This window comes from Muntiacus reevesi, chromosome 10 (genome assembly GCF_963930625.1).
Source record: "Muntiacus reevesi chromosome 10, mMunRee1.1, whole genome shotgun sequence".
Lineage (NCBI taxonomy): Eukaryota > Metazoa > Chordata > Mammalia > Artiodactyla > Cervidae > Muntiacus > Muntiacus reevesi.
Window position 1 is genome coordinate 68151721 of NC_089258.1, and position 27301 is coordinate 68179021.

General features: G+C 35.4%; 1 protein-coding gene across 2 annotated transcripts in view; it reads right to left on the reverse strand.

Moving 5' to 3' along the window:
- Positions 1–220: 220 nt before the first annotated feature.
- PURG (purine rich element binding protein G) overlaps positions 221–27301 on the reverse strand; it is a 37675-nt gene continuing 10594 nt past the window's right edge. The window contains exon 3 of one of the 2 annotated variants that reach the window (XM_065947228.1): positions 221–1337. In XM_065947228.1, the coding sequence (XP_065803300.1) occupies positions 1233–1337 (105 nt within the window). In that variant the 3' untranslated portion in view covers positions 221–1232. Of the gene's footprint in view, positions 1338–15350; positions 19683–27301 lie in introns of those variants that run through there. The other variant, XM_065947229.1, reaches the window with a different exon arrangement.

A 27301-nucleotide genomic window follows, 5' to 3' on the forward strand; every position in this document is an offset into this window, starting at 1 on the left:
GATATTGGCTTTGTTCTGGAAAGTTCCAATTTGATTTTTTTTTTTTTGTGGTCTCATTTCATACTCATGGGGAGGAACTTTAAATATCATTTAGGAATGGTCTTTACAATGTCTTTGCATTGTACTAAAGATTTTGAAGGCTTACTTGCTTCCATGTAAATGTTATAAAATTTTATTAATAAAATATTAAAGTAGACACTCAGAACATTTGTGTTCTTCTCAACTTACTTATTTCCAGATTTGATGAGTCTACGTTTTATAGCTCAGATCTAAACTTGATTTTAGAAGCCAGGCCAACTGGATTTAAATTCCTGAAGATACCATAGATTTGAGGGCACAAATAACATAATACACATTTCTAGTAAGATCTACTTTGGGTTGATATGAGGGCTCAGGAGAACGAATCTGTTTTTTGAAAAATAACCGAGAATCCAAACTAATCACACATATAAACCAGTTTATTAGATTGTCAGTGATACTTTGAGACAAATTCAAGTTATTTTTATTGTACTTTATATAAACAGAGGAAGGGAGGAAAGTTTTAAACTTCAAGCTTTGTTCAGCATGTGTTCAGTTAGCATCCACAGAAGCACCATCGGATATGGAAGAATTAGCACCACAGAATTTTCGGACCTAACTGTTAACATGCATCACTGAAAAATGTGGAACATGAAAACTGAAGTGGTACGTGGTATGGTCTCTTAGAAACAATACAAGGCAATTTATGACTCATTTTCATACAGTACAATACAATCACCAATCAATGAGAACCTTTTAAGTACAATAAAGGACAAAAAACACTTTGTACCCTGTTAACACTAAAGCAGTTACAGATTTAAAAACATGTTTTCTTGGAAGAGGCGGTGGGTTGAAATGATCCCTCCTCCTCAATTTTTAAATTCAGAGTTATATAGTTACATGATCTCTTAAGAAAGTATTTTCAAATCTATATCTCTCTACTAATGCCGACAATTTTTTTTTTAAACAGAAAGGTTTGATGAATGAAAACAAAACAAAATAAACAAACAAAAAAATAGAGTCTAGAAGTACTCCAGTGTGGTGGAAGATATTCCACATCAGATCGGTTTGAAAAGGATGCCAATGGTGCTGACACTTGTCTTTCCTTCCGTGGAGGAATGTCAAGTACAGAAGCCTCGCATTCACGATGAACTTCGGTTCATTTCTTTCACCGAATGCCTTTATTCTGAAGTGTAACATGAGAGATTTATTCTTTATTCCTCTACTGTTTTTGTAGTGTCATGGGGCTGTTCCTTTTGCTGGATTTGACAACAGTGAAAAGGGTTGATATTCTCTCTGGATTTAGGGTAATTTGTGAGCTAAAGAAAAAATATTAATTTAAATTTAGCACAGATGAAATTTTAAAGGGACTTTCACTATTTTCACAGTACAAACCCATAATGAATATCATTGAAAACCTTTCTGTTAGAAAACATGTAACAAACCCTCAATTTTAAGTCTAGGCCAATTTTGGCATATTTGAAGATACTGTATAAGAAATGTGCAATAAGAATAGATACAGGTATATTCAGATCTCAATGCGTTGATGCCAAGGAAAAAACATTTTTACTCACCAAGAGAAGAATATACCTTGAAGCATCTATGCAGACACATGAATCAATCATATATCTGCCCAACTTCTAATTCTGGAATAGTGATAACAGGGTCATTTAGGAAAAAGTACTCAATTACAGTACGGCAGCAATTTTATGTTGTATATATTTAACAGCAAAAACATCTTTGAAAATAGAATCAGTACTATACGGTAAGTTTACAATTCACCATTTCTATACTTGTAATACATGCGTTTATTTGTTTTCCCAGTTTTTAAAAATCCCACTAGGACCAACATCTTTCTGAACAACAATCTAACATGAAACAAAAACCTTCTAAGGAAAGTATTTAGCATCACAGAGACTTGAGAAAAATTTGTTACTTAGCATCACAAAATACTCGATAGATCTACATTTAAGATTGTTCATGCCATGACATTAACACACCTTTGGGTTAATATATCTTATTTAGAAAAAAAAAACAAAACGAATAAACAAACAATTGACATGGAATTTATCTTTAGTCTCTTCTTGGTAAGAGTAGACTTCTAATAAACTTGACTCCTTTCTGTACCATGTAATGATGATTGCATCTATGAAGCAGCATTTACATGTAGTAAAACGTTTAAGACTAGTGACAGGAAAATGACCACTACAGAGAAAGAATTAAAAATAAGTAAAATTATGGAAAAATGTTTTTTTTCTTAAGTGAACTGCCTTCAAACAAAACAAAAAAAATCACAAAGTCTGTTTGCTTTGAAATATTCTTGTGTTGAAAAATATATTTGGATACAAGTTAGCCTATCCTTATAAATATCAGAGAGATGTAAGGTGTACCTTGAGAAAAAAACTTAGCTTTTGAAAAAAAATCCTGTTTTTTTTTTTTCTGTTGAATCAAATCTATTGTTTAATTTTCTGAAGAGGAAGCAAGTATACATGGCAGCACATCCACATTACCAATTTAAATCTGGTAATTCGCCAGGCATGGTTGATTTCAGCATAGAAGCAACACTGATTTCTTAATGTGTTAGGGTTACATTAAAAAAAAAAACAAACACCTCAACTAAAAATTGAGTAATGACAGGCTGGCTTAATAGTTTTGATTGCCCTTATCTTTGATCAACATTTCAAAACAAGTTAGTACCAACTAAAAATAAGATTAAAAAAATAAAAGCTGTCTAAAAATTGCTCAATGAAAAAGCCTTCAAATTTTACAACATTTTAACCTCAGATGATTGTAGACTGACTCGGACGAACAGTTTTGCCATTATCACAAACACTTTTTGTTACACTTGAGTTTTTTCCTGTAGTGTTCATTGGTTGTATTATGTAATACAATTTTGTTTCATTAAAATAGTTTGAATTATTATATTTTATTATAAGAAGCTTTAGAAAAACACATAAGTAGGATAAATTTATAAAAGGATAAAGAATATTTTATGGGATTTTAGACAAGTTCTATACAGACATATAGCTAGTTCAAGGTAATAAAGTGCCTTTATTTCCAGGTAATTACTTTTTCATTAAAATATTTTAAGGCTTTATAAGAAACTTAACGTTATCAGAAGTTTGATAGCATATGGGGTTATGCTATTAATTAGCATTCTTTCATAATTTTTATTTCATTTAATCTTTTGATCCATATTAGGTAATTTTTAATAATTAGCAGCTTAAAATGATAACATTTGAATTGCAAATTCTGAATTCATTTTGTGAGGAAAAAGAAAGATGTATAATTTCTAAATGCTGTGATTTGAACATAAGATTCACATGTTTCTTGTGAAGGATCCGTTTATGTCATAATATATAACAGCAAATGCCCCCCCAAATTCAACAGAATACTTCATTTCATGGCAAACAGGGCCATGGCTTCATTCATTCATATATTCTGTTGTCTGTACATTTAAAATGATTGTGCAGCCTTAAATGAAAAAGGCCACAGGAAATCTAAGATAATATCTTCAAATACAGGCACAATTAATATTTTTTATTGCAATAGCTTATGCATAATCTATATTGATGCCAATATCTAATGTTAAAGCATTTATACTTGTTTTCATTTTGCTTCTAATACCCACAGATGTATCAGAATAAAATACTGGTAACCTAATTGAAGTATATACAATAGCTATAATCATACAGAATTCTATTTCTTCTTGTCATTTTTCTTTGGAGGATATGGGGGTATTTTAAACACAGCTGTGTCCTTAGTTATCTTGGCAGCTCCAGATTTTAAGATACATTATGTCTATATGGACATCAACTACTTGATTTTACTATAATGAATTAAAATGTTTAAAGATTCTTTTTAGGTGTTTAGTTATTTTTATCAGAAAATTGCTAAAGTCAGGCACCAGATTAAAGGGCCATGATATCTAAAATGCTTTCCTAATTACCACTGTATTAATTTAATGTTCTTTAAAGATTTTTGAGATTAGATGTTAAGAGGAAAGGTAAAACGCATTGCAAAGAATGGTTTAAGTTAATGTTCCATACAATTAGAAAAACAGGAACTACCAGTAGGACCAAAGTGCTAGTTTTAAAATTGGGTTTGGTTTTGAATTTAAAGCCTAGTAAGAGTCATTCCTGGGAATTAAAAAAAAAAAATTACAATGGCATAAACTTTTATAATTGCACATTCCTTTACCAAAGTGCCACAAGTTACCTAAACATTTAAAAAATGTACATGATGCTACTTTTCAAAATCTAAGTATATATAAATTTACCTTTATTTTTAATAGTATATTACAGACAAACTTAGCACAAATATAAGCAGGAAGATGAATTATAACTTTCTAAAAACAGTATAGTGTATTTTAAAAAAATAACTATTAAGAACTTTTGTCATTATGAAGATTCAAACCCAAGTATAGCCAAAGCATTTCCAAAAAATCTGAAAACATCATGAGAGTTTATGTAGGCAAATTTTAGTCACACGCTGTCATGCAATGCACAGACATTAAGTGCCTTTCTTTTAACACTTTTTAAAAAAAATTTGACTACATATTATACTTACTTTCTTCAAATGCTGAAGGGACAATATATGCAATAACCGAGCTTTGGTGACAGTACTAAACATAAGGTTTCTAGTCTTAAGTGTTCGTTCCTATTAAGCACAGCAAAAAAGGTTTGATGCATGGGTTATTAATTTTCATGCTTCTATCTCTTTATTCTAAATAGAAATGTAGAGAGGTCATATAATAAGGACAAAATGTCATTAGAGATCAAAGCACAAACATAAGGAACAAACGTGGTGGAACCTCTCCATATGATTAAATTTGATGAACTGGGGGAAGGCAATAAAATAAATGATTTCTTTACCATGTAATAATTATATTAATATATATTTTAAAATAAATGCCCCCCACATAATATTAAAGTTTTAATAGTTTTGTAGTTTGAACGTGATGACATTAAACTAAGGAGGTGTCTCTTTATAAATTGTGACCAAAAAAAATTATACTGTTCAAAGGAGAGAACATGGGACTGTGATTGTCAGTGACAGCCCCTTGTCTTCTGTTATGCTTCAGGTTAAACAGTGTGGTGGAGCGTCTCATTTAATTAGGGTGAAAATGCTGGGAAAAACATACAATAACTTATGTTAAAATGAGAGTTAGTTCATAGTCGTGGAATATTAAATGACTAGCAAAAAAAGACCTCTTCCTTTTTCTACAGTTTGAGAATCTCCCTTGGATGTAAAAATGACCACATAAAAGCATATGAAAGAAGTGCCCAATTCAAAATAAGTTCTTTATCTTCTGAGGATATAGGATGGATACAAACTGAGATTTGTATCCTCTGAGAAATCCTCTGAGAAAAGTAACAAGCTTTAAAATCAAGTAAAATCAGAAAGGATCAATCATGATAAATCACTGATAACAACTCTCTTCAACCCAACATACAATAGGTAAGCCAGAGAAACAATAAATATGCCTCCTATATAATTTAAAGAAACTTCTTGTAGGTTTTGAGTATGAGGATATAATCTCTTGTTGGTAAGTAATAGTCTTGGATAGTGGTAGCATTTAAAAATTACTAGAGAAATACTTCAAATAATGGAAATGCATAATATTTCTAATAGAAACTGTAGATGTGTGGATATTCTACATTATGTATGATAATCCAACCACATATTACCTCATGTAATACCCAATATAAGATTCTACGATCTTTCTTGCTGACACACACGGATTTTTTTTTTCTTGATTTTGCAAAATCAGTTGTATTTACCTAATTTAGCTTTTCCCTGGGAGCAGTGCTATTATAATGACATAAGTACTGAAAATACCTATGAGAACCATCCTTACCGTGTAATTTAATCTTGCTTTCTATTTCTACTGTATTTTCTACTTAGTATTTCAATATCATTCAGTTGTTGTATAGCACTTTTGATTTCCAAATGCCTTACAAATGATTAGAACAGTCACGTCTCATTGCATTCCTATGAGGAAAGGAAGGTTCATAAACTGCTTGAGCAGTGGTGGAACTCCTCAGACCTTAGGTATCTTCTCCAAGCCAAAAGCAGTTGTCCAATTCTATGTCTCTGTACCATACAATCCCTGGGGTCAAAGGCAAGAGCTTCTCTGCTCTACAGACCTAGCAGACTGTTTAGGTCATGCTGTATGCAAAATAAATATTTGTTGACTTAATGAAGGAGAAATGAGATTGAAAAAAAACAGAAGAAAGAACCTCGACTCCAAGCTTAACTGAAACGGTGCGCTTGGCCCACTCTTGCTTCTCTGCTACCAGAGGGTCGGTAGTATTATTACTCGTCTTAAGTGATAGGGTGGTATTACTCAGTCACGATGGCAAAACCCATGTTGTATATGCTCACCAGAGTATCAGTGACACAACTGTTATTACAACCGCTGCTAAAACTTGGAATGAATCACCTTGCCTTTTGCCAAATATTTAAATGAGAAGTTGTACTTTCGTGTACAGTAGACTATTCTTTTCCTAAGTTAATGCGGGCACAAAACAATTAAGGAAGTAACCCTTCCAGGTGCAATCATCATCTTGAATATGGAGGATAACAGAAGGGAGTGGACAGACAGCTACTCAGACAGTGCAAAAGGAACCGGGGACTACTGGTTCTTCAGTGTTTTGGAAATAAGTGCAGGAAAGTTAATATCGTTGAGAAGACAGAGATTTTAGTGAGCTAGGTGAATGGTTCACCTAGATGATGTCAGTCTTTTCCAGCTCGATGTTATGCTGTGCTTCCTCCTCTGATAGGATGGGAATGTGTATGGTAATCAAAATCAATTTTATTTTTAAGAAAAAAGAATAACTTTGTAACATTTAATATCCTGGATCTCTTGAACAACTGAGTATTAAGATTTATCTTTAAACCATCACTAGGCCTTGTTGACTGAAAAAAAAAAGCACAATGTGAGAGTTGTGAGTATAGTTTTATTTGGGGCAAAATGAGGGCTGCAGCCAAGGAGACAGCACCTCAGATAGCTCTGAGAAACTGCCCCAAAGAGGTAGGGTGGAAGTCAGTATATATGTGATTTTGCAGAAGGGGGAATATATGCATCAAGCACATTTTTTTCCAAAGGTTTCTGTTAGTCTCATGACGGTCACTGCTAGTCCCAAGGAGCCGACATCACCATGAAGGACTTTAGTGTTTTTCTATATATGAGGAGATACAAGAATTGGGCTCATAAACCATTCTCCTGAAACTATCTTACTATGTGAAGACCTATTCTGGCAGATTATCCCAGAGCACAGAATGCATCATTCCTGATCTCCACCCTGAACTCCTTTTAGAGGATGTTGAAGGTCAATAGTTGCAGTGGCTCATGATTTAATCCTTGTAGAGGTAGATGGCAAGTGCCAATTAGTAGGTGACAGCCTTCTTTTGCAATGTGCCATGTCAAGCCTTTTAAATCCTAAATAAATCTATTAATTTTATGTCAACCTACTGTGGATATTATAATACTTTATATTATCAGCAAAATTAGCAGCTAAGAGCTTGCTCCTACTTCCACAACTTTCCATGAATGTCTCTGAATAGGTCTTACCCACTAAGTGCAACTCATGACCTCATGTTCAATTTCAAAGAGAGAAAGGTGAAATTATTTCTTGTAAAAATGAGGACTTTTGGTTTTAAATCACAAATGATAATCATACTGAGTATGAATCTCTAAGCTGCTGTACATGTTAGTAAAAACAGCACTATACAATAGCTAGATTAATAAAGTTTGACAGAGAAGCAAAAACATTATTTATCCAAAATTAGGAAGAAAAATCTAATTTTTATTAGCCAGAACCATAAATACATGGGTGGAGGAAAGATGATTTACTATGAACTTTTCTTTTTTTTTCTCCCCCCCTTACTATGAACTTTAATTTCTGCTAAGCTAGGACTTCCAAAACTCTTTAAACTGCCTGTACTCACTGGGAAATCAGGCATACATTCTTTATTTCACAACCTAAGACCACTTTACACTTTGAACATTAAAATCATGTCCTTACGCATACCAAAATGGGAACCAGGGCTATATCCTCACTTCTCCACATGGCAACAAACATATCGACAGTTAATTAAAATTAATTACTACAACCAAAAAAAATGATGAACTGCTTAGAGAATTCATGCATACTGCTTGAAAGTGGTTAACCATCTTCATAGTGTAGAACATATATCCTTGAAGCTGAGTATGATAGCACTTCAAATCCTCCTTATGGGTTAAATTACAGTAATGAGATTCTCTTGGTAATTTAAATGTAACTGCCTTTTTATGAGAAATAAGACTTGGGCCAAATTCTACATTAAAGTAGGTCATGTTAAAGGGGAGTTTCATTTCAGTATTTCTGGAATAATCAGAATGAAATATGAATGTGGTAAAATAATTTAGGAACCATAAGGAGAAAAATAGCTATCAGAGACAAGAAGGAAAGTATATGTATTTAGTGGCAGGCAGAAAGGCAAAGGAAACGAGAAAATAAGTAGATGAGAGGGATTCAGAGACTGGGAATAGATGAAATGTTATTAATACTCTCTCAGTGATCTGGCAAAATATTTCCTTTGAGTGTCTTTTTCCATAGAACTGATGCAACACTGTAGTACCATATGGTTTCTCTTTCCCTTGATGAATAGTTGTATAAACTATTGTTGAAAATGACCTCCTACCTTCCCATAAAGTGAAGAAAGTGCCCGTTGGGGGTGTTTTCAAATGACTTAGTGTTCTGCAAACTCTTTGTGGTTCTGCTGCTCCTCATTTTAGAATCTTAAGGGTGGACATGGGATGGATAGGTAAGGACTAAGCCAAAGGCCAGTTCAAGTCTCTCCTTTGTTTAGTTACATCTGAATTCAGACTCCACTTTGGCAAGAATAGGATTCTCTTAAAAAAGACAACAGCAGATCTATTGGTACACAATTGATGATGCCCACCAGAATCACAGTATTATCTTCGCTTAAATATATTGCTGCTCCCCAGAATCTCAATGACTCTCTGCTTAAAATGGTAAAATTTAGGAATTTCCTAAAGTTTTCCTTGGCGGTCCAGCAGTTAAGACTCCACACTTCCAATGCAGGGGACACAGGTTCGATCCTTGGTGGGGGAACTAAGATCCCACATGCTAAGTGACCAAAAAACAAAAAAATCTCTATGCCAGAGGTGATAGTTATACAACTCTCTACATATACCAAAGATAACTGAATTGTGCAAGTAAAGCAAGTGAATTATACAGTATGTAAATTATAATTAAAAAAATTAAAAAACAAATAAAATGGCAAAATTTTGGTAAATTCAATTAGAACTTTCAGAAAAACAAAAATGTAATCTGGATGTTGCTTTCATTGTATCCATTCTTCTTTCATTACATAAATTATGGACCAATGTGAGTTTCCAGGAATAAAACTGAGTTCATAAGGTTTATATTATATAATTTTAAAAGTGTGTACAAGCAACTGAGACATCACCATACTGATAAACAATGAAAGCATTCCTTCCTGCATGTTTGGATAATAGAGTTATCATAAGAAGTGTCTCCTAGTCTGGAATTATTTTTCACATTACTTTCTGAGCTCAAAACAGAGCTATAAAGTAAAAAAAAAAAAACCAGTAACCGTTCACTGGCTATTGAATTATTGAACCGCACAAGCCCATCACCTCTGTTTTTAATAGAATAATAGGATAATTTAGGGTCTCTCAAAAGAGTACAAATATAACTAAGGTAGGAGTGTTATCTGAATGTTAAGAGCACTATCATTTAATATTAATATTAGCAGATATTTTGTCCCCTCCATCCTTACTAGAGGGTTGCTGCCATGATTTAGTTAAGACAGAAAAGATCTGCTTATTTTTTGCCTGTTTAAAAAAAGCATCATTAGCAATAAAAAGGAAATATAAATTCAACAACAGGGATGGTCCCGAAACTACTAGGCCGAGTGAAGGAAATCAAACACAAAAAATACTTGTTAACTTATATGAAATCCCAGAATAGATGAAAGTGACTTATGGGGTGAGAAATCAGACTGGTGACTGCTTCTGGAAGTCAGGATGGGGGGACTGTGCGTGGTGACTGGGAAGGGATACGTGGGAGCTGGCGTGAGAAAAATATTCCATGTCTTGATACTTGCCCAAACTGACTGACTGGTATAAGAAGAAGTATATACAAATTAAACTTGAATATAAAACGTTCAACAGCATTACAACTAAGCAAAATATACCCGCTGAAGAACCATCGTGAAGGTTGGTGTTATTTCTCTTTTTTCGTGTCAAAACTTCTACCCTCACCATGCCCCATAGACAGCAACATATCCCAGAATGGGGTCTATGAGGTACTCTGTAGATGACATGGATTTTGTATCAGTGCACTAAACCCAGACAGGCTCTTTGTAACTGGAGAAAAATTAAGACACATTCTTTTATGGTCCATAGTAAATGTGTCTTTATATCTAAGAAAAGGTATAAAACATCTTATGTTTCAAATACACCATAGCATTGGGACTTCCCTGGCAGTCTAGTGGTTAAGATTCCATGCTCCCCATGCAGAGGGCAGGGGTTTGATTCCTGGTCGGGGAACTAAGATCCTGGTATGGCCAAGCAAACAAAAAACCCCTAGAATGTGAAAGGTTTTCCAAGTCAGACTTATTCATGTACATACTAATTTTTACACACAGAAAAAAAAAAAAATCAATAAAATTTTGGCTCAAATGCTTAAAAGCCATCATGGCAGTATGGCCTTCAAGCCTGTTTTGGTTTCCCAAGGACGTATGAATGCGGGTGTAGCAGTAGTGACCACTAGTATCTAAAGGAGGTCAATGAACTTAAAACATTTAGGTGGGAAGGAAACAAAATTTCATCTCATGCTGTGGTGGCAGTGAAGTTGCTAAGTCGCATCAGACTCTGCGACCCCATGGATGGTAGCCCACCAGGCTCCTTTGTCCATGGGGTTTCCCAGGCAAGAATATTGGAGTGGGCTGCCATTTCCTTCTCCATTACCTTGTGCATAATCAAGCGTATACAGTATGCCGCATTTTAAAACCACTTAAATGCCATTGGCTGGGGCCTAATTTTTAATGATTAGCTCATCATTTCAAATCTAAGTGGCCAAGCTCATTGACTTTAAAGAGGTGACAATCAGAGGTAAAATATTCAAGGAACTCCCAATTTCCTATAGAAATAATCTTATTACACTACTGGCAATTCTAAAAATAAAGTGAAGAAGTTCTACCGGTTCCGATAAGAAAAGAGTAATGTCCTGACATATCCTGAAGAGAATTTATGTGCAAGTGATGCCAACTATTCAAGTGCAAAATTAAGACCGTGAAGAAAACCAGATACTTATTTCTCCAAATTATTTCTTGTTTTAATTCCATTTCTAACCCACCAAAGGCTTATGCTGCCCTAAACTGACGTGTTATACAAAGGCATCTAAAATATCTAATTTAAATGCTATTCATCATTTCCACCAGAGTAGAAGGAAGAAATGGAAAAAGTAAGCCATTTCCCTAGCACAATGCCTGCCGGTAGGAGGAACTCAATAAGGATTCATGGAATCAATGAATGAATGCTTTCATTTCCTGGAACTGTCATTTCTTACCTCACACAATGACTTCTTACTATACATTAAAACTTCAGTGAGATTGAAAAGGAAAAACATAGGCACATACTTAGCAAAAAAAAAAAAAAAGTAATTCTCTGGAGGCTTCCCAGTGGTCCAGTGGTTAGGACACTGTGCTTCTGCTGCAGGGGGCATGGGTTCAATCCTGCCTGGGGAAGTAAGATCCCACACATGCCACACAGTGCGGCCAAGTAAGTTTAAAAAATTAAATAAAATGAAAGTAATGCTCCGAAACCCTTAAGTCCCACATCATTATCGCTGCTACTGCTATTGTTGACCCAAAAAGTTGTATAAATATACACTGATGTAACTGGAAAACCACAACAATAAATTGATACATGATAACCTAGATGTTTAGCTATAAAAAATTTCCTTTTAAAAACTCAGTTGACAGTAAAGGACACCATTTGCTTTTCTAGAAGTGAAAGTGAAGTTGCTAAGTCATGTCTGACTCTTTGCCACCCCATGGACTGTAGCCCCACAGGCTCCTCGGTCCATGCGCTTTTCCAAGCATGAATACCGGAGTGGGTTGCCCTTTCCTTCTCCAGGGGATCTTCCCAACCCAGGGATCGAACCCAGGTCTCCTGAATTGTAGGCAGCCACTTTACCATCTGAGCTACCAAGGAGGAGTCTTTTCTAGAGGCAATGATAAAAACTTACATAATTAATAGCATGGGTAGTTGTATGATGCTTCAGATAAATGTTTTCTGAGATAGTGAGAGGTTTAAAAGTTCATAAGCACCAAAGAAAAACAGAATGCCGGGTGCTAGAAGATAGAAGAAATATAGTCCAAGATGATATAAGATGAGGAAAAGCTCAGTATTAGAATGATGGTCTGTAGGAGCCTCTTTATGATGGTAACTGGGACCCCAATTATAATGGCTACTTTCTGGTTAAATAAGGGTTAGAGTGTGTGTCAACTATCAAACAGCTATTTTTCAGAAGAAAAAAATGACTCACAAACATGATCTTGTTTGTAATAGTTTTCAACTTTAAAATAAAGAGGTGAGAGAAGTCTTGTAGCTGAGAGAAAACAAACACATATTCTAAATGAATCACATATACCATCTCCAACAGATTTTGAAGCAAAATAATAGAGAAGTAGGTATTAGGTAGTGGGAAGACCATTTAATAAGGTTTAGTTCAAGCTCTGAAATGATTAGTTAAGTGATTTTGAACAAGACACCTAACATCTTTAATGTTTTTCCTATCTGGTTTAAGAGACTCGGGTTCGATCCCTGGGTCGGGAAAATTCCCTGGAGTAGGAAACGTCCACCCACTCCAGTATTCTTGCCCGGAGAATCCCATGGACAGAGGAGCCTGATGGCTGCAGAGTGGGACACAACTGAAGCAACTTGGCATGGCATAGCACATAAAATGAAGGTGTTACATTATGCCAAGATTCCTTTGTTGACTGGGGCGTGGGGTGGGGGGAAGTTGAGGCAGATTAAGACGAGAAAATCCTAAATTGTCAAGTCACTAAGGGTACTTACACGAATACTAGGAAACAGGTGATTATAATCCTTTTAGTTGTGGGGCAAATGGCCCCAAATTATGCAAGATGCCAAATGACCACCTTTTAACAAAAGTCAAGCAGAGCATCTGTTTTCCTCCAGCAATAAAACCTTACTTTCACACTTCCTTGTCTGCGGTTAGATTATTCATTTTCTTAATGGCATCTTTTGACGAGCAGAAAATTTTAATTTTGGTGAAGTCTAGTTTTTTTTTTTTCTTTTATAAAAGTTAGTGCTTTTTGTTTCCTGTCCAAGAAATTTCTGCCTACACAGTTGTTGGCTTTTATATTTTACTGAAAACAACTTCAATCGATTTTAACTAACCCAACTCCCTTGTTGCAGCTATACCTGACTTGAGAGTTACTCTGGTAAAAGGAAACTTCCACTTCCTTCCAATTTTGCATACTTTTGTTCTACTTCCTGGAGAACCATCCACTTTAAGAGTTGGGAAGAATTAATGATGAGGTCAGTAAGTTTATTAAATGCTTATTATCTGACAGAAACTTTGCTAACAGCTTTATGTATCTTGAAAGTGAAAGTGAAGTCACCCCATTGTGTCTGACTCTTTGTGACCTCATGGACTGTAGCCTACCAGGCTCCTCCATCCATGGAATTTTCCAGGCAAGAATACTGGAGTGGGTTGCCATTTCCTTCCCTAGGATGTCTTCCTGACCCAGGGATTGACCTGGGTTGCCGGCATTGCAGGCAGACAGACGCTTTACCGTCTGAGCCACCAGGGAAGTTCAGCTTAGCCCCTTAAGCTTCTGTATCTTAGGATGCTGAATTTTCTTTAAGAGCATTTTGGCTGACTATAGGTTCTGTGAGTCAAGGAACCTTATCTGTTTTGTTATTGATACATCCTTCGGTCCAGCACACAGTGAGTCATTATAAACAGAAAGCTGATTGAATAAATCCTCACACTGATTCTATAAAGGTATAAAATTTGTCCCAAATTACACAGTATGTGACAAAATTTGATCTTGAACCCAGGACTGGCTGACACGAAAGTCTGTTCTATACTCTTTATCATTCTCTACTAGACTACTGACACTGCCTGATAACTCTGTGGGGAACCAGTATCTAGAAATACAGCTGAAATTATTGCCATAGTTTAAAGGGGTGGACAAAATGCACTAAAATTATTTTATTCCTCTGAAAGCAAAAAGCAAACATGGATTTTCTACATGGATTTTTTTCATGATAATCCTAGGTATATTGACCTTCTTATATTTATAGCTATGTGATTATTTATGCAGAATGAGCCACATGAAAGTTTTATGGTCAGAGAAATATATGCAGAGATAAATTCAATCTCCAGGTGAGAATTTAGAATTCAGCCTGCTAATTCCTCAGTGAGGCTGCAAGTGAAAGTGAAAGTCGCTCAGTCATGTTCAACTCTTTGCAACCCCATGGACTGTATGTCCATGGAACATGGAACATTCTGGCCTGGAAAGGCCAGAATACTGGAGTGGATAGCCTTTCCCTTCTCCAGGGAATCTTCCCAACCCAGGAATCAAACCCAGGTTTCCCATATTGCAGGCAGATTCTTTACCAGCTGAGCCACAAGGGAAGACCAAGAATACTGGAGTGGGTAGCCTATCCCTTTTCCACGTGATCTTTCCAACTCAGGAATCGAACCAGGGTCTCCTGCTTTGCAGGTGGGTTCTTTACCAATTGAGCTATGAGGGAAGCCCCTGCGAGGCTACAAAACCATGGTTAGCTGGGAACGCTAGGAACAATTCATTTATTCACTGGAACTTCCTAGTCAACAGTTTTAACCACAATGCTCTTGAGCCTGTTGAAATTCAAATATTCCTAGTATGTATGATTATTTTGATTTTCTGCTTCAATAAATATAACACAGTGAACATGATAAAATTTTGTGTGTGGGTGAAGAAGATTACTGCACTGTTAACTATTATAATGATATAATGGAAGAAGTTGTGGGTTCTTGAGTTAATTTTCTAAAAACTTGGAACATCTGTTTCAAATGGGTTTCCAAAAAAGTCTGCTTCCAACTTATTATGTGATCACTTATCTCTTGTTCATGAGCGTGTAGGGGAAAAAAAAATCACCAGTTGACTTTTAATTATTAATTGAATTTATTGTGCAAATAGTTTTCTCTCTTAAATTCTCCAAATAACACTGTTTGAAGGCTACAATGCAACGCAATTCCATGGTAAGACTCGAGTCTACAGGAAGGGATTTGTATTCTAGTCAATAGGATCCAGTTCTGGGAGGTTCACTAGGGTGGGAAGCTCAGGAAAGAGGGTCAAGTTCTCAGTAACTAGTGGCTGAATCTAGGCAGGTGGTTTCTGTATAGACATGCGCACCAATATAAAGATTTGACATGCCTTCCGCCAGGGCCAAAATAGATAAAAAATTCAGTGCAGAATTGCACCTAAAGATGTAACAAAAACAGGAAAGTAACTAGAATGCATTAAAAATATTTTATTTAGCTATAAAAAGCATGTACTTAATTTGAACAAATTTTAAGTTTACCATTTAAAATTTCTATAGTTTTATTATGAAGGCTTCAACAAGCCGTGGGCTCCTTATAAACCTTGGTTATTTTAGTAGATCACTAAGTGATTTACAGCAAACTGTTTAACCTGCCTGGATCTGTTTTCTTCATCTGTTAAATGAGGTTAGTGATACTGATCTAAATTCATCTGAATTAGTATTTTCATCAGGATGAAATGAGATCCAATATATGAAAGAACTTTGAAAAATGTCAAATTACATGAAAATTATTATAATTTAAAAATCCCATAATTTTTTTTAACATTGAATTAGAAAATATTTTAGCAGCAATGGCCATTTATAGAAAAACTTTCAGGATAAATGAATCTTTTGTGCCAAAAAATAATTGAATTTATTCATTAACAGCTCTTCATTGCAATGAGTCTACAGTGAAAATTATTACAGCTTGTGATTTACACAGACACAGTTGAATCAGGTTTACTGCATTCAGCTAAGACATTGGTGAGTAATTCATAGTTGAGAACATGGATGGATTTTGTGTATCAATCTAGACATATAGAGAGAAAAGGAGTGCATGAAGATATCATATACATGATAAGAATGAAATTAAATTAAAGTGAAGATGAATACAAAGATCTGGGGCATGGAGGACAAATATGTGACATGAAAGTTACTACTCCTTTTCTCCCCCTCCTCTACCCAGCTCAACCCCATGGACACACAGAAGTCACAGTGGTCTTAGGATGAGCCTGCCTGGGACTCCACAATGTCCAACTTTAGAGCTCAGGAAGTCATCACCATTTGAACACAGCACATGAGATGAATCAGAATCATTATTTTCATCCTAGGACATCAACAGAGACTTGCAATGGAAAACTGAAAAAGACACATGTATCCCATTGTTCATTGCAGCACTACTTACGATAGCTACAACATGGAAGCAACCTAGATGTCCATCGACAGATGAATGGATAAAGTAGTTCTGGTACATATACATAATATAATATTACTCAGCCATAAAAAGGAATGCATCTGAGTCAGTTTTAATGAGATGGATGAACCTATTATACAGAGTGAAGTAAGTCAGAAAGAGAAAGATAAATATCATATTCTAATGCAAATATATGGAATCTAGAACAATGGTACAGAACAATTTATTTACAGGGCAGCAGTGGAGAAACAGACATAAAGAATAGATTTATGGACATGGGGAAAGGGGAGGAGAGGGTGAGATGTATGGAAAGAGTAACATGGAAACTTACATTACCATGTGTAAAATAGAGAGCCAACGAGAATTTGCTGTGTGGTTCAGGAAACTCAAACAGGGGCTCTGTATCAACCTAGAGGGGTGGGATGGGGAGGGAGATGGGAGGGAGGCTCAAAATGGAGGGGATATGTGTACACCTATGGCTGATTCATGTTGAGGTTTGACAGAAAACACCAAAATTCTGTAAAGCAATTAGCTTTCAATTAAAAAATTAATTAAAAAAAAGAGAGACTTGGAATGGAGAAAACAGAGATATTGTTTAAAGTAGTATCACTGTAGTTCTCTAAATTGGCATCAATGAAATATATCCTAAGTACCATAATGCAGATGCAATCTAGATGCAGATCATTCATCACATTTAGAGAATAAATTGTTCAAGGGAAAAGTACATACAACTTTTATAACAGCTCCAAACATATTTACCAACACAAGGCCAGGCCTGTGGCAGATAATCAGATGGGTATCCAGTGAATGGAAAAAAATGACAGATTGATTAGGCTCCAACAGTTGCTTTGAATCAAATAACTTTGGACATGGCCCACTTCAAGCTAATGGCAGTGGAATATTATTCTTTCATAAAGCACTGTATCTTGAGTTCTTAGCGAAAGGGCTGGCACAGAGCAGCCACTTAATACTCACTGAGTGAATACAAGAACAGGATCATTTATCTATTAAGCAAGGGACAAAATATTTCTGAAGTAAAATTTAGGATGGGCAGGAAACCAAAGATCTCATATGCTACAAGATTTGTGAGTCAGTTTTTGGAATAAGATGACATAGTATTTCTTATCAAGTTTTTAAATGATCACTTTCATTTCCACTTGTCATCATTCTGATTTGTCTGTTAAGTACTATGATCTTCAGGCAACAAGATTTCAAAGGCAAAACAGGAATAGGAATGGTTGTGATTAAATGAAGAGGGATGATTTTAGTCATCAGCCCAGGGCAAGGTGTAGAGGGGAATAAAAAAGAGAAAGAAAAAACAGCCTCTGGTTTTAAACTTAAATTCAAGTTAAGGAGATGGGATTTCTGTACAGGAAAGTTAAGTTTAAATTTTTAAATATATTTAATCATGTTCTAGGCTGTGTCTAAAAAAAAACCTTTTGGAACTAGAAGAATGGCCTGTGTTTTTAGTATACAGGACCAAAAGATAAGTCTACACTTTATTAAAGCAACTGTAACTAAACATGAAGGATGCCAAGAAAGAAATGATGATCAATTAATGTCAGATGAAATGGATAAGATGTGGAGAAAATAAGAAAAGGCCACAGAAGGAAGTTGAAGGTAACTTTAGAAGTTTCATGACTCCATGGATACAGAAATGGAAAGGTTCTTCTGATCCAGTGCCCACACTGATGGATAAACAAGCTGGGGTCCACAGCAGTGAAATGACCTGCTGTAAGCCTACCTAGGGCCTTCCCAGGCGGCTCAGTGGTCAAGAATCCACCTTCCAGGCAGGAGACTCAGGGTTCAATCTCTGGGTCAGGACGATCCCCTGGAGAATCCAATATTCCTGCCTGAAAAATCCCATGGACAGAGGAGCCTGGTGGGCTACAATCCATGGGGTCACAGAGTCAGACATGACTTAGCAACTAAACAACAAACCTATCTTGAAAACACCAGAGCTGGGGCTTTCGAATGATAACATATAACACAGCTCTCAGCCTCTGCACCACACCTCTGCATATCAGGACAGCAAGGGTGAGACCTTGGGATTCTTTAAAGCCCAGGAATGCTGGAAATAATAGTCCAAATAACACACACTTTAAGTTTCTTTTGCTTTATAAATAATAGCACAAATATACTGAGTAACTTGGCACCCACAGTCATTTTACAGTTATTTTTGAAACAAATTATTAAAACAAGCCTGTCAGTTAAAATTGAATTACTTAAATCTAATAATCAAATTTCATGTTTATCTAAAATTAAGTTTTTCCACATAAATCATAAGTTTTCATCAAAGTGTAGATTGTCTATAATATGTCTCATGTCAGAAGCAAATTACCTACTAATCAAATTTCATGTTTATCTAAGATTAATTCTTTCCACATAAATCGTAAGTTTCCATTGAAGTGTAGATTTTCTATAATATGTCTCAGATCAGAAGCAAATTACCTAATGGAAGGTACTGCTTGAATCCCAGCTTGGCACATCAGTAAATGTAATATTGGGAGTTTTTTTCCAAAAATGAGTCAAACAGTAAATGGTAGTGATTAACAAACCAAATTGCACATAGCTACCTAATGACCGAAAAGATCCTTAAATAAGAGTACTGTTTAGCTATGTTTAAAGAATATTAAAAACTAGTTTTAATTATTATAAGTCACACAGGCAGTACTAATTCTAAGTAAGTTTAATATTGTAACTGATAAAGTAAACAACTGTCAAAAAGAAAAAAAAGGCTCAGAACTTGGGGGAATTTTCAGACAGGAGTTTACCACATTAAAGATTCCCAACTGGCAAAACATTAATGCCTAGCTTATGTTAGAGATTACAAAGAGAGGAGAGATTAACTTCTAGGTTGTTAACAGCATGTGCCGTGAGGATTACATGACACCAAGAGAAGTTCTGTGTTTGCGGGATGACAATGGTGGGCAAAAGAGAAAGATCATAAATAGTGATGGGAGGGAGTTCCCTGGCAGTCCAATGGCAGTCCAGTGGTTAGGACACAGCACTTTCACTCCCGAGGGTCCAAGTTCAATCCCTGGTGGGGCAACTAAGATTCCACAAGGTGCACAGTGTGGCCAAATTATATATACAGTGATGGGAGCACTGCAAAGAAAAAAAATAATTGCTTAGTATGTTACTGAACCAGATGCACTCCAACTCTTTCATTAAGTCTTTCAACTCAAATTTTTTTTCCGCTTATTGAGAAAACATTTTTGATTTTTAATAGAAATCAAAGGAGTAACAAAGTTCAATTTTAAGGAATTTTCTTTGAAATATTTTCATTGCAACATATCATTAAAGAAAAATCTAGGTGCTACAAAAAGTATGGAGATAAAACTCATGATACATTGATATTATAAATTTTTAAATTAATAAAATGAATATTCAGTTATCATTATTCAAGAATCATGATCAATTAGTTTTTGTGCCAGTTCCAAGGTATTTATTTTTTTTTAATGGCTGCCCTGAACAGTATATGGTATTAGTTTTCAATCAGGGATTGAACCCATATCCCCTGCATTGGAAGTGTGAAGTCTTAACCACTGGACCACTACAGAAGTCCCAGTTCCAAGATAATTTAAGCCAAAAAAATTAATTTTTTTTCCTTATGTCAAGAACATAAGCATAATTCTTATAATTATAGCATTTCTGGTTATTTAGATGGATACTGCTTTATTGAGTTCTTGAAAAATTTTAATAACAGAGTAAGAGAAACTTTTTGAGGAAAAACTTTAAGAGTTTTGAAAATGTTTCTTGGGTTGAATTTTTTCTCAACTACCAATGAGTTTGAAAATAGCATGTGAAACACTTCACTTGCAGAAAATGTATTTTTATTTATAGCTATTCCTCCCAAATTATGTTTGTAATAAAGCTACTTAAAGCTAAACAGTTTCATATTGTACTAAGCAAAGATTCTGAAATCACCTAGTAAACATCAACACTGTCAAAAACCAGAAGAATTTCCAATCTATTATATTATACAAGTAAATTTTCAATCTATTATATATACAAGTATATATTATACAAGTAATCTATTATACAAGAATTATCTAGAAGAAGACAATTCTAGGATGTACATAGGAAAAGTCTAGGAAATTCCAGGATTTAGCCTAATTGCACTGGTAACTCTAACTTCAAACTTTCAACAAACAGGCACAAAGATTCCACTGGAATCCTCTCAGTCTCAGAAAGAATAAAGAGTTACCTTTCCCTGTAAATCGTTTCCAGAATAAAATATCCTCATTCACAGTCACCCAAAGAGTATAAAGAGTTCTTAATAGAAGCATAATTGTCCTGTGATTGTATATCTTTTTGCATGAGGATTATAACAATAAAGAATATATAAGGATTCTACTTGGAGAGCTAAGCAGCAATAATTATAAACTCATTATTGATGCAAGAACAGTTAAGGAAATATCTTGCTTATTGAGAAAAAAGGTTGAGAAGACAGTAGAATGGCAGTTGCAAGGAGATGGGGATGGTAGGATGAGGAATGTTTAATGGGTACAGAGTTTCCGTTTTGGAAGATGAAAAAGTTTCAGAGATTGGTTGTATAACAAGGTGAATATATTTAAACACCAATGAACTGTATACTTCCAAGTGGTTAAGGTAGTACATTTCTTGTTATGTCCTGTTTTAAACACACATAAACACAAGCTGAGCAAGATCAGAAGGGAGGAATTCAGACTGATTAAGGATATGTTTTTCTACTTCTAATAAATTGTAAGTTATAGCCGAAAAAAACAAGGTTGAGAAGTTATTCAAGACTTGGTCAACTTGTGAGAAGACAAATTACCTGTGGATTTGAATTGGGCTGGAAAGACTCAGAGTATCTTGGTTATCAAATCTGGGGAGAATGTAACCAGTAGGCACACGTCAAGTAGTTTGAACCTGAATTTCAGAGATGGGGAACTGACATTCCCAGTGATCACTGCCCAGAAAGCTAGCCAACAAATACTGAAGTGGGTAGCCATTCCCTTCTCCAGGGGATCTTCCCGACCCAGGGATTGAACCCCGCGAATCTGGGTCTCTTGCACTGCAGGCAGGACTCTTTACCATCTGAGCCACCAGGGAAGCCCCTAATATGACAGCACAAAATCTTAAATACTTGGATTTGTGTATTAAGTCTCTCTTAGAGAGCTACAGATATTACTTGCTAATAACATAACCAAAAAATCATCTTCCATCGTGTTATGCCTGACAGTATTAAAATTTAAGCAATTCCAGCTACAAAAATGATATGGATGAAAGACTGTAAGTCTAAGACAAAGAATGGCCTCCAGACCATCTGTATCAGAATGAAAAAAGTCAATCTCAAACTCTACTCTGGACCAACAAAATCAGAATCTCCAGGGATGGGGACAAGAACCTGCATTTTTAATTGCTACGTATGCTAATATTTGAGAATGTCTAGGCTGAAATTTTTTTTTTTTTGGCTTCATTGCATAGTATATGGGATCTTAGTTCACCAACCAGGAAGCAAACCCATATCGCCCACACTGGAAGGTAGATTCTCAACCACTGGACCAGCAGGGAGGTTCTGGGCTGATTTAAAGGGAGAAAATGTTGTCATTTTAATGGAAGTTAGGACTCATTAAAGGCAAATATAAAGTTAAATTCCGAAAGAGATTCTTGATGACATCATCATGACCATGGTCCTTTGAGTTCTTCAGAGGCACAGAAGAGGTTCTCTGCTGTGGTAAAGGAGGGACCATTAGATTAACAAAAAATTCTCTTGAAAGCATTAGGAGAGACACATTCCTATGACAGTTTTCTGCTCCAAGGGCCAGTTGTCTGGCTGAGTTTGAAATTTTCAGAACTACAATGAGAACTTTATAGCTCTAAAGCAGAGATGACTTTAGCCAAATAGCAAATATTTGGCATGAATGCTGTTCTTTTCTCTTTCCCTCTAGAGGCAAATTTCAAATTCTCAATGCAGCACTTTAGGGCAGCCAACCAATTGTAGTAACAAACAAGATGAAGCCAATTTGTCCCTACTTCTCCAAGGCATGGAAGGGGATGCAGAAAGAACTGGTCTCTCTTTATAATTTTATACACACACACACACAGACAATAATCTTGTAGAGTAAAATTTAGTTAGCTAAATAGTTAGAAATATGTAATACATATACAGTTTATGGACTTTGGCATAATATATTTCAATGTATTCAGGTCTCTCTCTTAAAGGTATTAGTACTTGTCCTTTTGAAATCTGGATATGTTACAGTATCACAGAAAGCACAAATGGCTTAAGAAGTGACCAGAAAAAAAAGTGGACTCTCCAAGTGAGAACTGATTTTCATATTGGTTTACACTAGATCCCTGAATTTAGATATTATTGCCACTGATACCCTTCAGCCTTTTGTAAAGCCTTGAAATTCTCCAGGAGAGAATCACACATATTATTTGCAGCAATAATCAACTTTCTCGGAAGCCTAATCTCTAATACAGACTATCTGAGCTGAAATTAGCAAACCTCATGGCTTCTTTTCATCTCAAATTAGTAGTGCAAAAAAAAAAAAAAAAAAAGAAGTGAAAATATTATTTTATTGCTTCAACCTTTAAACAATTTAATCTGGATTTCTATAAAGAAAACCTTTATTTGATAATATCCAATAATTTGGTTTTCCAATTTCCCATACTGTCATGGCTTTCCAAATAAGCCTGTATAAGTACTTTCATAAAAGCAAAAGTAAATACTAAATTTATTCCTTTAAAAAAATCCTTTCTGAAAAGAATGATTAAAAATAAAAAATTTCTTATGAAAATTAAAGTTGGATTTCATTTTGAAGGGCAAATTTCATGAAACCTGTCTTAACTAATTCATTTAAGTAGTAAAGCTCATGAAAATTGGAAAGCTGGTTCTTATTTCCCAGTAACAAGTGGTGGAAGGAAGTGATAAAGTTCCTCTTTTTTCAGAATAATATTAGAAAAACTGAAATCACACTTCTTTATCCTACCTGTTAAATCAACAGAGGACCTGACTACAAAAGTTCTAACCATTATTTCTAAGAAATCCACTCTAAGTAGAAAAGAGTTATCAAAGTTACAATAGTCCACTTATTTTTCTGATTTATTAATTACCTTTACGCATCATGTGTGAGGGGATCTTCTCCACCCAGGGATCGAACCCAGGTCTCCTGCACTGCAGGCAGATTCTTTACCAGCAGAGCTACCAGGGAAGCCCATCTCTGATAGATCAGCAGTTAATCTTTTTCACAATTAGGAATTAGTTCATTGTGAATTCACTCATTCACTCAGTAAACACTGAAGCTGTAAAGAGAAGTTAAAGAACTTGCAGAACCACCAAGTGTATACATATGAATTTAGTATTTCTGATAGGATGTGATCCACTAAAATGACAGCTGCTAAGAGTTTACATATAGTCATATTTATTAATTATATTTATATATAAAATAGCTTTTATTAATTTTGATCAACATGCTAATTATAGAATGTCCTCAAGTTGACAAACATAAGATGAATTATTCTTTAATATGTTAGTTATATTTCCAAATAATATTCCCAGTATTTAGGTGAAGAATCTCTAAATTTAAATCAGTGGGTCCAACTGTTAATCTGAAAAAGTATGTAAATACACTATAGTGTGTGTGTGTGTATATATATACATATATATATATATTTCCTCTATCCTCTGCATATAGATAGGACTCAGGAAGATGATGAAAATATTACAGTGTTGCAAAAGAAATTATATTGTATCTCTTACCACTTACGTATCTTGAGAGCTAAGCAGCATTTTAAGTTTTAACCTTTATTATCTGTTTACCTAGCCTATTTTAGTAATTATGAACCTTTGAAGTACATGGAATATATCACAAAATGTAAATTTAAGGGACCAAACTAATTCCAAGGTCCCTTCAAGTGCTAATACTTAGTATTCACTAAAACTTGTATTAACAGTTCTTGAGTATAGAAATTATTCACTTTCCTTTAGCAAGACTTGTCTACCAGTTATTAATAAATCAAAAATATGTTACAGTCTCCATAAATCTGAAAGCTAAGCTTTTCACATAAGGATTCATAATGGTTAATTCCAATCACAATTATCTCAAGATAGCTGTTAAAAAATCAGAGGCAACTAATGAGTTCTTAAATGTAATGAAAGGGAAGAAAATAATTCTTTACCCAACCTCTAGTCAATTTATTCAAAAAGGTTAAAATATGAAAGTGAATGGCATAAAGCAGAAAGAGTAGGATTGCAGAAAAAGTTGCAAAAAGCCATCTTTTTGTCAACTTTGGGATTTGTAAACTTCTCAAAGCAGAAGGAATAATACTGGATCTTTTTCCCAGCAAGACGCTACAGTTGTCTTGACCCAAGTTTCTGCTTCAGCATCCTGTGTAGCTAAGGTAGAATCATATCAACCTAGAGTACTGGTTCTTAAAAGTATGGTCCCCAGATCGACTGCATGGGGTCCCCTGCAAATATATGAGAAACACAAATTCTTGCTCCTCTCTTCACTCCCCGTGCCTAAGGAACAGAAACTCTGGGGGTAAGGGCCACTAAACTGGTTTAACAAACCCTCTAGGTGATTCTAATTCTCTTAAAGTTTGAAAACCACTGGATCTGTAAACAGGACAGGCATCACAGTTTATCCTTTTGGAGTTCAGAAGAAAAAGAGGAAACTTGGTAATTAAAATATGAAAATGAATGGAACAATACAGAAAGAGTAGGATGGCAGAAAAAGTTGCCAAAAAGAAAAAAAAATGCCCAATGAAACTCTAATATTGCTAAGACCTGTTAGACATAACCGGTTAACTTTGGATCATGAAAATTAAACTGCAGACCCACAGTGAATAGTAATTTGTTTCCTCTGTGCCCTTTGGGTAGAATTGGAATGATCATCTGTATTTTCATCATCTGATCCCTTTAAAAAGTTATTCACATTTATTTGAAATAGTTGGTCAGGATGAGAGGTTCAATCTATAATCTACACCAAAAATCAAGTAAGTTGGATTGGCATTATAGTTTAACCAGCTAGATAAATGTTCATGTAAGTAAGTGTCTTTTGGTGGTACCAGCCCCAGGTACAGGGAATAGTTTTGGATTAAAAATAATTCCCAGTAACCGGAGGCAGATTTATTGACACTGGTGGCTGGGGTAGACTGTGCTTTATTAGTTGGGGGTTAAATCTCAGAGTAAGTCTTAAAGGCATTTTGGCCTAACTGAGCACACTCTTTGGCTTTGTGTCAATAAGGATCAAATATAGTCTGAACCAGTTTCTAAGCCTCTGGAAAATTACATTAAGATGAGGATAACAGTAGAAGATGTCTAGCAAAGCCTACAGCATGGAAGACAATAGTACTCATTAGTACTTCCTAGAGCATGGAAATAGTAGTCATTAGTACTGATAAATCTTATTTGACTCTCCCTTTTGTTAACACTTTCTGTTTGAAAATGGTCATGGTGCAATTTTCCTAGAGGCTAAATTCATTTCTGAAATTACCTGTCAATCATGTTAGTCAAAATATTTTCTGAAGACCTGCTGGGTACTAAACAGTGGGAGTAACTGACCTTTTAGGCTGTATCATCCCAAGTAAAATGTTTTCTCATCATCTTAAACTGTTATACAGAAGTTCTGATCAGAGTGTTGAAATTAGTTAAGTGAAGCAGCAGCCCTTCTTTCTTAAGAGTCCAAAGTCGAGTTCATAGGGCCATTTATACTTTTTCAAAGATGAGCTTTAGCCTTTCTTTGTGGTGTTTCAATAGCCATTGGAACAAATAAATAGGATAGAGAGGGCCCACGGTGGTAGTGGGAGAAAAACGAGTCTTTAACCACTTTCAAGGAAATCAACACTGGATATTCATTGGAAGGACTAATGTTGAAGCTGAAGCTCCGATACTTTGGTCACCTGATGCAAAGAGCAGACTCATTGGAAAAGACTCTGTTGCTGGGAAAGATGGAGGGTAGGAGGAGAAGGCGACGACAGAGGATGAGATGGTTGGATGGCATCATCAACTCAATGGACATGAGTTTGAGCAAACTCTGGGAGATGGTGAAGGACAGGGAAGCCTGGCGCGATGCAGGGTTGTAAACAGTCAGATGTGAGTTAGCGACTGAACCACCACTACCACCTTCAACAGGGTAGAATGTACAGAAGGGATGGGAAAAATAAGGAAGGTTATTTATAAGTGACAGAATTTAAAAGTCTATTTTTATGCCTGATGATAACATGGTTTACCCTTTTGTGGGAATTTACTAAACAGCAATTGATGTATTGGGCTCAGTTGCTCAACTGTGTCTGACTCAAAAGTGTCTGACTCTTTGCAACCTTGTGGGCTGACTGCAGCCTACCGGCTCCTCTGTCCATGGGATTTTCCAGGCCAGAATACTGGAGTGGGGTGCCATTTCCTCCTCCCGGGGGCCAGGGGGTCTTCCTGACTCAGGAAGATTCCTTGCGAGTCTAGAACCCGAGACTCTTTCGTCTCTTGTGTTGGCAGGCAGATTCTTTGCCACTGAGCCACTTGGTAAGCCCTTTATGCATCCTACCCAATACATAAAACCCCATAGTAAATGCAACTGAAACTTCAGACTATTCTACCTATTTAAATTCTAGACTGACAATTATTGGTATAAATCACATTGCTAGTTTAAAGGACCTAGAAATAAAATATAGCTGTTTCTGAAGTAAATTAGCAAATGATAAGAAAAGTTCTGTACGTTTTGTACATACAAGGTGTCTTGTACGTATCCATATCT